Source organism: Lacerta agilis, chromosome 6 (assembly GCF_009819535.1).
Source record: "Lacerta agilis isolate rLacAgi1 chromosome 6, rLacAgi1.pri, whole genome shotgun sequence".
NCBI lineage: Eukaryota > Metazoa > Chordata > Lepidosauria > Squamata > Lacertidae > Lacerta > Lacerta agilis.
The window spans coordinates 12,939,892-12,954,684 of record NC_046317.1 but is presented as its reverse complement, the minus strand read 5'-3'; the positions used below and the strand labels follow the sequence as shown (position 1 = coordinate 12,954,684).

Sequence of the window (14,793 nt, the reverse complement as noted above, 5' to 3'; positions counted from 1 at the left end):
TTTAATTCCTCATGTATTATTCCCCAAAATTTCTTAATCTCCTCACAACCCCCACCACATGTATATTGTTGTTACTGCTTCTTTGCCACATTTCCAAAAGAGGTTGGATCTCAATTTATAGATTTTGGCCAGCTTAACTGGTGTTAAATACCACCTGTGGAACATTTTAACAATGTATTTGACGAATTCTATCAACAACTGCAAAAGTACTGGAAGTGAAATAATTTTTCTACATTTCTCATTAATGTTAAGACTTTTAAAAAGCTGGCTCAAACTTCATAGAAAAAGATTTTAGAATAAGTGCAGCATTTCACGGGTGAATTCTGCATATTTGGTGCCTATAAATATGCAAAGTGATAATTACCTTAATCTAAAAGATGGCAATAGGGGCCAAACCACATGTTATCAAGCCAGGGGTAGGCAACCTAAGGCCCGTGGGCCGGATGCAACCCAATCGCCTTCTCAATCCGGCCCACGGACGGTCCAGGAATCAGTGTGTTTTTACATGAGTAGAATGTGTCCATTTATTTAAAATGCCTCTCTGGATTATTTGTGGGGCCTGCCTGGTGTTTTTACATGAATAGAATGTGTGTTTTTATTTAAAATGCATCTCTGGGTTATTTGTGGGGCATAAGAATTCATTCATTTCCCCCCCAAAAAATATTGTCCAGGCCACCACATGGTCTGAGGGACGGTGGACTGGCCCATGGCTGAAAAAGGTTGCTGACCCCTCTTATAAAGCAGACATATGTAATGTTACACCAATTACAGCTTCTCCAGTGCAAGGCATCCTCAGAAGTGTGGTGTGAGAGATAAGCTTGTGCCTAACTCCTTTATCAGCTGGCTATTTCCACTGAAATGGCCCCTCCAGTAACTCTTCCCCCCACCCTCACCAATAGGGCTGCAAGGTAAACATAGGTCTGAAATTCCAGCAGGGATAAATGCAGCTGTGACAAAGAGGGCAAGGAAGCAGAGAAGTAGAAGGCTAGGGAAGGGTTAACTCACCCCTTTTGTCTCTTCTAATTCATTCCATTATTTTCAAATGTCAAGACTGCAGATTACACTGCAGCATGCAGTCTGACTCCAAGCCTTGCCAAATTATTTCTTCAATGTGGCCCTCAAGTTTGCCTATCCTAACACTTTTCCTTTGTTTGTTTTCTGGGCACCTGGAACACATGCATTAAAAAATATATATACCTTGCCTGAAGGGCAACCAAAAAGGAGAGAGGCAATCAAAATACCCCAAACTAGATAACCTTCAGAATAAAAGCAAAGAGTGCAAAAGTAGTCACACTTTTTAAAAACTCACCAAAAATGTAAATTGATGGGCTTATACTGTAATCTACTGTTGTACGCAGTGAGTTTAACTTGAAGACAGGTATCCTTGTTGTGTGCTTCCCTTTTGTGGCACACCATAGAAACTCGGCTGTGATATTTGTTCAGTATAGTTGTAATCCAACACATCTGGCACATGGGAAAACCATGTACTTAATCAAGGTTCCCTTTGCTTTTCCTCCCCCATGCAGCCTTGAACACCCAAAAAGTGGTTTTGGTTTGTTTGCCTCTCAGCATAGAGCAAGGACTTCAAGGTTACCTCTGGCTCTCCAACTGAATATGCAAACACCAACTAGAAAATGGGTCCTTGCACAGTAATCAGAAAATCTGGGTTTACCACAGAAAGTGCAGTGAACAGTGATATGGCATCAATCATGTATCCCTAGAGTCTGTATCTGTACAATACTGTTACAGCCCGCAAAAAAACCTAGGTTCAACTGCACATATCCCAAACCTAAGTATCTTATTTTGGCTCTGCTCTGAGCAGTGAGTGCAGAGCATTTGAGCTTCCCCTCCTGCTGAACTTAGGCACCAACTGTAACTTGCCAAGTTCTTTAGCACCCATCCGCACTCCACAGAGGCAAACTCTCCACCCTCACTATATTTCCATCTCCGGTTCAGGCAACATGGTCTGGGTAGCCTGTGCAGTTTATAACTTGTCGTCTTGTAAATTTGAATTTCTGTACAGGTGCTTCATCACCATTTTGTGCAAGTGTTTAAATCATAACTACATTGATGGCTCTTACTTTCCCCAAGTAAGAAAGGCAGTATTGGCATTTTAAAATTGATAGCAGCAATAACCACTCTGGTGTGCAATCATCTCCTAAGTCAGTTCACAGCCCAGTCAAAAATTGGGCCAGTTTTAGCTACACCAGACTGTGGAATCAACTTTAACTGCTGGAAATACAAGCGACAACATGCCAATTATTAAAAGAGAACTACTGTCCAATTTGTTAAAGCTATTTTAAAAACTCCATAGTATACCCTCCAAAATGTGTACAACATAACTAGGCGTGCATTGCCATGCAATATACAGCTATAAAACTTGCACATGAGGAAAGGGATTTCCTTCTTGGACTGAACAGCAATGCACAGTTCTTGATGGAACATGCATCTCCAGCAGCCAGGTGACAAGTCCTGGTGCCAATCAGATAAAGAACTTTTGAAAAGAGCACCACACGTAACCAATCAAAGTTAGCCAGGAGGGGGGATTAGAGAAACATGAATCTCTGAACAAACTTCAGTAAGACACAACTACAACTATCGCCCAAAACCTCCTCAGATAAGCTGGGCGGAGGATGAACAAGTGCATAATCTTTAGATCTACAGTTCAAAGACAGTAAATCACACTCCGACAGGAAGCTCTGTAACACAGGGAAAATCCTAATCAGTGCATCCCAATCTCCTCTCAGCAAAGTCATGTTTGGAAACACCACATTTGGCTCTTGGATCCAACTTTGCAACTAGGTTGCATTAGGATTCCATGGTGAACCCCATTTGGCATTGAGAAAGGTAAGAAAAATGGAGGGGATCCTTCTGTTGTCCTTACCCTTTCCCTCTCCCACGGAGGACAGAAAAAGAAGTGAAAACATGCACACTACATGGCAAAGAAAAAGGTGTCATTTTTCCACACAGGCTGTGAGGCATTTTCTTTACCCAACACACATACAGGTCAAAAGAAACTAGTAAGAATTATCCTCAAAAACGTTTATCAGCACTGGAATAATTGGAACAAACCTAACCATGTCTACTCAGAAATCAGCCCTACTGAATTAAATGGAACTTAATCCTAAGTAAGTAGGTTTAGGACTGCAGGCTGAGTTACTACTTCTATACATCAGGGGTCAGAGAGATAAACAACTACCTGTCATTTAGAAAATACCTGAAGGCAGCCCTGTTTAGGGAAGTTTTTAATCTGTGACTTTGTATTGTATTTTAATATTTGTTGGAGGCCGCCCAGAGTGGCCGGGGAGACCCAGCCAGATGGGCGGGGTATAAATAATAAATTATCATTATCACTATTATTATTATTACAAATCTTGGTATCCAGAAACAGGATGGTTTATTAAAGCTTGCATACGTTCCATACTTTCCTTAAAAATTAAGATTCTACACTCTAGTAGTATTGAAAGAACTAAGACTGTGGGGATTCCTTTTTCACTTGCACTCATCTGGAGTATGTGTACGAAAAAAGTGGAAGACACCTCTGTCTTAACTATGCTTACTCAGATGCCAGTCCAAATGGTAACACCAGTCACTCTCATTTCCAGGTAAGCATGCATCTGGATTTAATGGGACTGACCCTCATATACGTATGTGTTTACAGTTCCCCAACTAGCTGTCTTTTTTTTTCTTTTTATGTGGTCCACTTCTTGTTTCTCTAATTAAACAGCCCTCAGGCAGAAATTAAGCAGGTGAATCTTCAGAAATGGAGATTAAACAAAAGAAAAAGCCTTTCCAACTTTGGCTCTTGCATGCAATTTGGCTCCTTCTTCCATGTTTGATTCCTGCTACAGGCACAGAAGCATGGCCAAATTATAAAACTGTTAACCTAACTCTTTAACTGTTCCTTCAACAAAAAGAACATTACTATTTGCATAGGAGTCACAGGGCATCCCCATCCTGAGCGCTTTCTCTTTACTTTTCAGGAATTGCCTCCTTTCTTCCTTGCTGTCCTCTCTTTCTTAAAACCCAATTAAGTGACAGTGTGTGGAATTCAATAACAAGACCCACTGACTTCTGCAATTGTTTATTCCCAGGTACAAACATATATGACTTCACCTTAATACCGCCCCAAAGCATGTGATGCCATGGACGGGGGACCTGTGGCCCTCCAACTGTTGCCAGACTACAACTCCCATCAGCCCCAACCAGCATGTCCAATGATCAAGGACTGTGGAAGGTGCCAATGCATTCCCCAATGCATTGCGGAGTTCAGCGAGACTTACTTCCCAGAAAGCACACACACAAGACTCCAGCCTGACTCTCCTAACTCTTCATAGGGACCCTATACTCCTCATTCTTGCAGGAGGTCAGAAAGACACACCTGTCCACCTGAGTCCCCCACAAATTCATGCCTTGAATACAGTACGCAGCACTCCCTCCCCGGCAAGCACACACAAAGCTACAGTGCTGACACCACCCGTTTACAGAACTTGTTCCTGCATGATGCGGTGACACAGGCTTTGGCTTAAATGGCTTTTTAAAATAAAATAAAATAAAATAGGCAAATGCATTGAATCGCACTATTCGAGAGCCCTGTGTGCAAAGGCAGCCAACCCCAGTCACTGGGGGGGGGGGGATCACAGAGTTGGAAGGCACTCTAAGGGCCATCTAGTCCAACCCCCTGCAACACAATAATCTTTTTGCCCAACATGGGGCTGGAGATTAAGACTATGATTCTAAATCTGTGGATATTTTATTCTTCCTCTGTACATTTTTTTAAAAAAAGAAAATATTAATCTCCTCCCCTGAATATTTATTGTGCAGCATGGATGCAGGAGTTATTGTCGCTGGGGCACAGTTTCAAGGGAAATTATTGCCACGGAAATTATTAAACCCCCTATGCAACTTAATCCTACTATGCAACCCCCTATACAATTAAACCCCCTATGCAACTTAATCCTCCTACAGGAGGAGCCCGGTTCCCGAAGGAAACTCTTGCCACAAAAAAAACATTACACCCTATGCAATATTAAAAGTATCTCTATGCAGGGCAAGCCCAGCCCCAGCAGAACTTTTTCCTGTGCATGCTGGAAACGGAGCTTGGGAAGGGAGACGGGTGCAGTGGGCGGGGGAGGTTCTTCATGAGGGGTCAACCAAACCCCACAGAACCAACATGCTTGGGGCATCATGGGGCAGCCCGTTCCGCCGGCCCGGCAGCTGCCCGCTGAAGGGACGCCCCCACACCCCTTCCTGCTTTAAAAAGGCGCCTCTCCCTCCTCCTACTCCTTCTCGCGACCTGGGACTCACCCCCAGATGACATAGTTGGTCTTGACGTTCTTGGGCCAGGAGAACTCGCCGAAGATCACCTCGTCCCCCTTCACCACGATCTCCTTCTTCTGCGTGTTGTACTGGCGCAGCACGCTCAGGACGTCCGCCATCGCCTCAGCCTTCAAAAGCTCCCTCAAAAAGCCTCGCTCGCTCGCTCGCTCGCTCCCTTCGCCGGCCTCGCCGACCGGGCGCGCGCTCGCTCACTCGCTCCCTCGGCTCGGCTCTCCTCAAGTCCGCCGCCGCCGCCGCCCTCCTCCGCCTCACTCGCTGACAGGAACACAAACCGAACGAACCACCGAGCGAGCGACTCGCTGACTGACTGGCCCAGCCGCCGCGAGAAAGAGAAGAAGGACCCCACGTTGGCCTGACCAGTCTGGCGCCTGCGCACGCAAAGAGAACGGACGCCTGCCTGGAGCCCCGCCTCCTAGCATTCTGAGGCGAGGCCCCGCCCCTAGAGAGTGATGGGCAGCGGAGGAAGCCCGTCAGGGGCCCGTTCTGGGAAGGGAAGGGTGGAGAACCAATTAAAAAAAAAAACACCACCAAGCAGGCACTCGGGTAGTCAGCCTCAATAGGTGAGGGTCCTCGAGGGAGGAGCGGGGCCGAAAGAGGACAGATTCAAGGGGCGGGGCCTGAGCAGGACCCCGCCCTCTTTTTCCTCTGCTGCTGCTGTTGCTGCTGCTGTCGCCTATGGCTTTGAAGGCGCTGCCCAGGCTGAGTCTGCTGGGGGGCTGGCGAAGGTCAGTACTGGCGGGGCGGGGGGAGGGCGGCTGTCCGCATTGCAAGGGTTTTCTTCCCTAGCAGGCGCTTTGCAAGGTTTCCCCCAAGCAGGGTTGCCTTGATCATGCAATATTGCCCCTTATTTCAACGTAAACTGCCATTGATCATACAAGATTAACCGCTTATTTCAATGTAAAATCGCAGGGGTCAGCAAACTTTTTCAGTAGGGGGCCGGTCCACTGTCCCTCAGACCTTGTGGGGGGCCGGACTATATTTTGGGAAAAAATTTTTTTTTAATAATGAACGAATTCCTATGCCCCACAAGTAACCCAGAGATGCATTTTAAATAAAAGGACACATTCTACTCATGTAAAAACACGCTGATTCCCAGACCGCCCGCGGGCCGGATTTAGAAGGCGATTGGGCCGCATCCGGCCCCGGGCCTTAGTTTGCCTACCCGTGGTAAAATGCCATTGGTCATACAAGATCCCCCCCCCCCGTTTCAATGTAAAATGCTATGTCCTGCATTGATTCAGTTTGTCCTGCATTTCCCCTTTTTGCATGCATGTTGCTGCTTTCTCTCTTTCTCTCTTCTCCCAACCTCTTGCTGCCTCCTTTCCCCTTTTTTCCCCCTCCACGCTACTTCCCTTGGCAACTGGACAGCTCAATTGGTATTCCAGCATGGTGCTGACAACACCAAGCTCGATCCCCACATGGGGACAGCTGCATATTCCAGAATGGCAGGGGGTTGGGGCTAAATGATCCTGGGGGTCCCTTCTGGCTCTACATGTTTGCAGAAACATGTTATTTACAGAAAGGGCGTATGAAGCATCTACTGTACTTGTTGTATGGCAGGTTTGTAAACAGGTTATTGCCTACCTCCAGGTGTCCAGGCCAGGATGCTTTTGCAAACTGGCAGAGTTGGGTGTTCTCCCTCTCTATTCCTGTGAGGTTATCAGTATGCTACAAATGCAGGTAATGTTTGTTGACAAATGATTTTTCTTGGCTACTCTCTGCTGGCAGAAAAATTCTTTAACACCATCCGGACCTCCTCAGAGTCAGGAGTGCTCAGTAGGTAGCAATCTTACAATGATAATAATTTATCTTATACACTTATACAATATTATACATTCTGATCTCAGTGTGACATATTTCTGAGTAGAGACGTACAGGCTATTTTTATTCAAAATTTTATAGACCACTTCAAAAATAAACTCAGATCTAGTTACAAAGAATATCATATATAATAATAAAAAGATAGATCTCAGTAAACGGTTCAGTTCTGTAGATTGTGCTGCTGAAGTCTTAAAAGGTAAAGGGACCCCTGACCATTAGGTCCAGTCATGTCCGACTCTGGCCGAGGGAGCCGGCGTACAGCTTCCAGGTCCTGTGGCCAGCATGACAAAGCCGCTTCTGGCGAACCAGAGCAGCACACGGAAACGCTGTTTACTTTCCCGCCGGAGCGGTTCCTATTTATCTACTTGCACTTGACGTGCTTTCAAACTGCTAGGTGGGCAGGAGCTGGGACCGAACAACGGGAGCTCACCCCGTCGCGGGGATTCAAACTGCCAAACTTCTGATCAGCAAGCCCTAGGCTCTGTGGTTTAACCCACAGCTTAATGACTTGCAAAATGTTAAAACAGTTGTCAACTCCCTTTCTTGTTTCATTTTGCTTAGATGTTGCTTAGAATGCCGCAGCGAGACTCCTTACGGGGTCCTTGCCACGGGATCACATTCATCCAGTGCTTTACCAGCTGCACTGGCTCCCAGTGGAGCACAGGGTCAGGTTTAAGGTGCTGGTTTTGACCTTTAAAGCCCTATGCGGCCTAGGACCCTCGTGCTTACGGGACTGCCTCTCCTGTTATGCCCTGCGGAGGACCTTGAGGCCCATAAATAACAACACTTTGGAAGTCCTGAACCCCAAGGAGGTTAGATTGGTTTCAACTAGGGCCAGGGCCTTTTCAGCGCTGGCTCCGCCGTAGTGGAACGCTCTGTCACAAGAGATTAGGGCCCTGCGGGATTTGACATATTTCCACAGGGTTCTGCCTGTATATAAATTTTCCATCGGCTCTTTTTGGTGGCCCACGTAGGAACAGCATAGATAAGTTGGCCCCAGTGAATATTTGACGTTTTCTCCCCTTATGGCTTTGATCTATAGGCTACCACTAAAACTAGTGCATTTTAAGCTGCATTTTAAACTATATTTTAACCTGTTTTAATCAACTGTTTGCTTGTTTTTAATGTTTTTACTGTATTTATATTCGGTGTTAGCCGCCCTGAGCCTAGTCTTGGCTGGTGAGGGTGGAGTATAAATAAAAATTTATTATTATTATTATTATTATTACTTGCTCTGTAGACATTGATTAAGCTCTGCAAAATAACATTAATATATTGATTTGGCTCCATTTATTATTTTATTTCAGAATGGGGAACAGTACATCTGCTACCACAGACTTCTCTAACACTGCCACTGCTAACCAGATAGAGGTGAGTGGAAGTGGCTTTTACCTTAAACGTACTCAGCTGCCAGTATTTTGTATGAAATTTATTCATTTATACCCTTGCCCCATAATCAAAAAAACTCCTGGAGTGTCTTAGAGAAATCAGTATTAAGCCCTCAGGTTCACAAAATATGTGACACGTGAGGAAGTAGAGAAAATACTTTTGAATTATTGTTTATAAATTTTCAGTTTTTAAATGACACATTATTATTATTATTATTTGTTGAATTTATTTCCTGCCCTTCCTTTCGATAGAGCCCAGGGTAGAAAATACATCCCCAAATCAGAAATATAAGCATAGGCAATAATGAAACATGTTTTTAATTGTTGTTTGGATTAGAGAAAATTCATGAAAATTATTAATAGATAGCGCCTTTCACATGGCACATATTCAAACTCAGAGAATATGTCCTGTTGCTGGAACTGTAGAGCCATAAAGACTTCTTGGCACTTTATGCCCATTTTTTCCTGGACTGTTGTTATGGTTGAAATCAGCACCACTGTTAGAAATAGTCCAAACCTATTGGGTTTGGGTGCCTTCTTTCTGTATTTAAAGGCAGTAACTCCCCAGTTAAATAAAAACCACTTGTCTTATCTTATGGTGGCAGCCCAGCTCCTATAGCCCAAGGTGGAAAGATGGTCCAAATTTTAGATTTGATATTTGGCTCAAAAAAGGCTGTACATATTGTAATCATGGAAAAACTCACTCACCATTCTGAGTGTTGTGCAGAACTGTGGAGCCCGAGGATTATGTGTGCATTTGACTGACCTTGATGGTGTATCTTAGTAACTGCACCTATCTGATGATAGTCCACGTAAAATATGAATTCATTTGGAATGTAACTAGTCCTTTTCCAATTCATTTCCCCCATTTATGACTTTGCTTGCTTGCCTGTATTTTCCCCCTTATTCTTTCCCTTACAAATACATGCTAATGCTCATTTATTGGTTCTTCTATAAACCTATTCTGTATATATACTCAGTATTGTAAAAATGTATTTATGCTATTTTTCTTTTGCATATTTAGCACACCCATGAAGTGCATGTTTGTTTTGTCTTTTAGTTTCTTTTTTCTCTTTCTACTTAAAATATTTTTTTTAAGTACTCAGATTATATTCAAGCTCGTCTGTTGGCAAAAGCATGTCTTACTTGATGCGAACAGCGAGTTGTTTAAGATGACAAATGTGAACCGGAGGCTTTATTTTTGCAGTTTAAAGAGGTAATTCCTTTCTAGATTATAGTTAAATATTTTGATTATTTTTTGAGGGCCAAGACTTCAGCAGACTCTGCCTCCCCCAGTCTTTTTAGGCAATTCTGGGATCGGAAAAACTAAATGCAAGAACCTTGATATTGTTAAAAACTTAGTTTTGGATCTAGTAGCTGATAAAACCACTTAAAAGCTTACATTATGTATAGAAACTGTTCATGCAAGCTTTTCTTAAAACACTTAGCAAACTATCTCGGACAACTGTGTGGTGATCTTCTCGAAAACCACATGCTCCTACTGCAACATGGCAAAGAAGCTGTTTGAAGATATGAATGTGAACTACACAGCCATCGAACTGGACATGTACGAGAACGGAAGCCAGTTTCAAGATATTCTTCATCGAATGACTGGCGGCAGGACAGTGAGTACTTTCCAAGTTTGGTCCCTTATACCAGAAACTTGGGGGGGGGGTTTCTCTCTCCAACCCCCGCCCCCAGTAGATGCATTTCTTCCTACAGCAAATAATTGACGTGTGGAACTTGCAGCCACAAGATGTGGTGATGGGATGACATAGACCTCTCTGTGAATTAATCAGTGACCACCAATCATGACAACATGTGCCTATAAGCCTCTGAATAAAAATTACAGGAGACTGGTTACAACCCTAACAATAGGAGCAAGAGCTATTGCTTCGTGCCCTGTTGTGGCCTTCCTGGATGTTACATCATTAAGACACTCATATCCATCAGATGTGGCTACCTGTTGTTGTTGTTTTTAAGTGTGCTTTCCGTGTTTGATTTCATGGTAAAATTTTCAGAGCATAGAATTTAGACAATTTAGCATGACCCCCCGTCTGCAGAACATACTGAAGAGTTGGCCATTGTTTGCCCAACTTACAGTGCCATTTGTCCAACTCCATTGCTATTTCTGCTACAGCTCAGAAATACTATACCGCAGGCATGTCCAACAGGTAGATCACTGGATCTCTGCAGTAGATCATTGGCAGATCATTGGCTCCCCCCAAAGAAACTGAACAACTGTGGCTCCCCTGAAGAAAGCATAACATTTTACCTCCCCCCTGAAAAAACTCAACAACTTTGACTCAAACTCCCAAAAAGGGGGTAGATCACTGCCAGTTTTTAACTCTGTGAGTAGATCATAGTCTTTTGGGAGTTGGCCACCCCTGCTATACTGGAACGTAACTGGTAACATGATAGAATATACAGCATGTGCATTTTAAGTTTATATCCAAGAAATAAGATTCATTTGTTAATTTTTATACTCAACAGGTTCCAAGAATATTTATCAATGGAACATTTGTCGGAGGTGCTACAGACACACAGAGACTTCATCGGGAAGGCAAACTGCTCCCATTAGTTCACCAGTGTCTCTTGCGAAGAGGGCGAAACTCAGAGCAGCCATGTAGTCTTCCTTGATTCCCTTGCTTCCGACACAGTTGTGTTGCTGAAGTTTATTAGACACTGTATACTTCGTTATGAATTCTTACACCCAGGAACCTTTGGTTTCAGTACTATTTATGTGTTCAAAATATGTATGGAAGGTTTTCAACAGCCAGACAATTTATCATGATCCAGTTCGTCTGAAATTCACAATGCACTCTTGCACATTCTCAATACAAAATAAGCTCTGTTGAAAGAGTAAAAATGCATAGGAGTGTACAGTACTGTTTGTTTTCAATTTAACCACAAATTCTGTTTAAATACTTAAATTGCATTTAGGTCCAACCCAATGCAAATAGCTAACTACATCCTAACCATGTCTACGCAGAAGTAAACCCTATTGAATTCATTGGGGTTTGCTCCCAGGTCACAGTAGTATTGCAGCTTAAATTAAGGTAGGTAGCCATGTTGGTCTGACACAGTCAAAATAAAAAAAATGTCCAGGAGCACCTTAGAGACCAACTATGTTTGTTCTGGGTATAAGCTTTCATGTGCATGCACACTTCTTCAGATATCTGGTATCTGAAGAAGTGTGCATGCACCCAAAAGCTTATACCCAGAACAAAGTTAGTTGGTCTCTAAGGTGCTACTGGACATTTTTTTTATTTTGAGCTTAAATTAAGTTGCACTTGGGCATCATTGAAATCAATGTGGAAAGTTAATAGTGACTTTGTTTCCCCTGAAGTGTGGTAACTAACATCAGCTTCATCTAGAATCAAGATTCAGCTAGTATATTCTGTAGCAAGGAATTACTACATGTGTCAAATGTAGAGAGCAGTGTTAATTTTGTGGCTGTATTAGTTGTCGGAACTGTGGGATGGAAAGCCAGCTGGCTTGGCCCCAGCCGGAGCGTCTCCCATGTCAGCCTTGCCGCTGGGGAGATACATCAGTCATTCTCCTCCGACATGTGTCTGCGACTCATGCAGCTGTGCACGAGCACACATTACTCAGCAGTGTAAACAGACAACAGAGCAGGCTCGAGGCATGGATACTAGGCTACATTTATTGAATATAAATCAGGACAAAGAAACACATGGCTTCTCTCGTCGTCGTTCTTCTGAGAGGGAGAGAAAACAAAAGGAATACATAGCAGATGTTCCGCTCAATCTGCTGGAATGTAAACAGACCTGTGACATGTAACAGTCCCACATATCTGCAGCAAGGGTGGAACGGAATTCCCGACATTAGGTACCTTGAAGTAAGCTAGGTTTATCCTAGCATAGATGTCTCCTTTATTCAAATTAGAGCAGCATCTCTGGCCTCTTAGACAAAAGCTGCAGTTGGATTTAAATGCAGCAGTCTCCACACTCCACCCTTTCCGTTGAGATTAAACTACAAGAAATGCATGTTGCATGCATTAATTGTGCTGGCAATTGGAACACTGGCAAGGACACACAAATAAAACACCTCCTATCTATGTGAAGTGTGTGTGTGTATATGCCAGCTTCCAAATAGGGTGGATGCTGTTGGCTTGTTTCAAAAACCAATGATGAATCACAAGGTATACGCATAATGCTGGGCTGTGGTTAATGGAAACCGGAAGCAAGCATTTTGAACTCCTTGTTGTGACCGTGCCCAAGGGGGTGGGAAGAGTGTATAAACAAAGAGTCTAGCTGGCACTCTTCCTTCCCGACATCATTGCCAGACCTTGAGAAAGCAATGGCAGAGAATTAGCTTGTCACAGTTCGAATCAAGCCGGTGGAGAGGCAAGAAGAGGAAAGGTATTAAAGAAGTGCGGTATTGCTATCTGAAGTGACAGGCTAGAGCAGGGGTGTCAAACTCAAATTCATCGGGGGCCGCATCAGCAGTTTGGTCACCCTCAAAGGGCCGGTTTTATCTGTAGGACTATGTGTCCACTCCGTGCACTACTTCAATCATTTTAACTCGGGGTGAAAGGAGAGCACGGTGGCACTGGTGTAAATCATGGCCCTTCTGATAGGACTAGCATACACAAACCCATTAATTAGTAAACAAGCACCATGCCTACTGAATAGTCACCATGTGAGAAGACCCAGGCACAAAGCCATCTGTTACATGCAGGAGGAAAGCTGAAGGGCATTTTCATAAGTGATGCTATACAAGCCTTTTAAACCACTTCTGAAACCGAATGTGAGACACAAGCTTTAAATCGGATGTGCTTGTGGCTTTCCAAGGTGACACAGGTTTCACACTGCAAAAAATGGTCTCGGTTGAGTGTGAACCAGCAGAATTGGAGGTGCAAGGGAACCCACGTATGTGTGTGTGTGTGTGTCGGTGTCTTATTGGTTTGCTTTATTATGTATGTTGTGCTTTTTCATGTCGTGAACTATCCTGAGATCCAAGGGCAGCAAACAAATTTAACAAATAACAATAACAACCATAACAACCCCAAACTTTTTCCTCAGGGCAAACCCCGTCGACGCCCAGTAAACTCGCTCCCCATGCAACATGCATAGCTGTCAACTTTTCCCTTTTTTAAAGGGAAATGCCCTTATTCCAAATAGGATTCCTCGCAAGAAAAGGGAAAAGTTGACAGCTATGAACATGTGCACCGTGCAGTGGTGTTGGGCGAGGGCAGGGCCGCCAGCGGTCTACCTCCCAAGGTTGTTGTGTTGAAGTTGAAGCAGCAGCAGCAAAAGCGCGCCATGGTGGGTGGACGAAAGAAAGAAGAGAGAGAAAAAAAGAAAGAAGGAAGGAGAGGAAAGGAAAGGAAAGGAAGGAAGGCAGCTTCTTGGATCCATCCGGTCTTCAGCTCCATCTCCCCGGCCCTCACTCACCTCGTCGCCCCACTTGAGCACGTCCTTGTGCCTCTCGCCCACCGCCCGGTAGATGTGCAGGAACTGGAGGATGCCGTGTTTGCGTACGTGCTCCGCGTGGCGCTGTGTCTTCTCCCAGCTGAGCGGGGAGCCCTGCGACAGGAGCCCCATGGCCCCCCAAGGGAGCGGGCAAGGGCGCGCGGGGAAAGGGAGGAGAGCTGGCCGGCAACGCCAAGGAGAAAAGCTACCTCCAGGCGGTGGTGGTGGCGGCAGGAAAGAGGAGCAGGAAGGAGAAGGATCCTCCGCCAGTGGCGAAACAAGAGGTGGAGATCGGCGCCGGCTGCTACTTCTCTCTTCCTCCCCGCCGCGGCGCCTCTTTCTCTGCGAGGCTCCCGGAGGGGAAGCGCCTGTGCCGGCTGCGGACGGAACAAGAGAGGCCAGCTGCGCGGCTGTGTGTGTGTGTGTGTAGATGCAGGGAGGTGGTGATGCTGGTGACCGTCCTGGCAGCAGTGGGGCACGTGATCAGGGGGAAGGGGAAGGAGGTTGCTCTGTGTGCGCGCGCCTGTGCGTGTGTGTTTGCGTGCGTGCAGTGAGCGTGCGCACCCTCCCTCCCCGGTGCGGGCGGGCGGGTGCCAGGAGGGAGGGAGGCGCGCGTGGGCCACATGACAAGGTCTGGTGGGCCGGATTAGGCCCCCGGGCCTTGTGTTTGACACCCGTGGGCTAGAGCTACAGGTAAAGTAGAACGGACTGTTTTTAAAACACATCTCCAAGCTTCCCTCGTGCAGAACACCAAAGTTTTTCTAGCCTACTGCTGCAACAGTGCTTAGCTAAATATTTTTATGCTC

The 14,793-nt window shown here is 45.0% G+C and overlaps 2 protein-coding genes across 2 annotated transcripts in view; one reads left to right on the top strand and one right to left on the bottom strand.

The window, feature by feature from the left end:
- CDC73 (cell division cycle 73) overlaps positions 1–5,677 on the bottom strand; it is a 113,428-nt gene extending 107,751 nt beyond the window's left edge. The window contains exon 1 of the mRNA XM_033151398.1: positions 5,308–5,677. Within this exon, the coding sequence (XP_033007289.1) occupies positions 5,308–5,438 (131 nt within the window). The 5' untranslated portion in view covers positions 5,439–5,677. The remainder of the gene's footprint in view (positions 1–5,307) is intronic.
- A 300-nt stretch (positions 5,678–5,977) lies between these two features.
- GLRX2 (glutaredoxin 2) lies at positions 5,978–11,214 on the top strand. The gene is made up of 4 exons (XM_033151007.1): positions 5,978–6,065; positions 8,469–8,532; positions 9,998–10,174; positions 11,043–11,214. Exons 1-4 carry the CDS (start codon positions 6,016–6,018, stop codon positions 11,187–11,189), a joined length of 438 nt encoding a protein of 145 aa, XP_033006898.1. The 5' UTR covers positions 5,978–6,015; the 3' UTR covers positions 11,190–11,214.
- Positions 11,215–14,793: the final 3,579 nt, after the last annotated feature.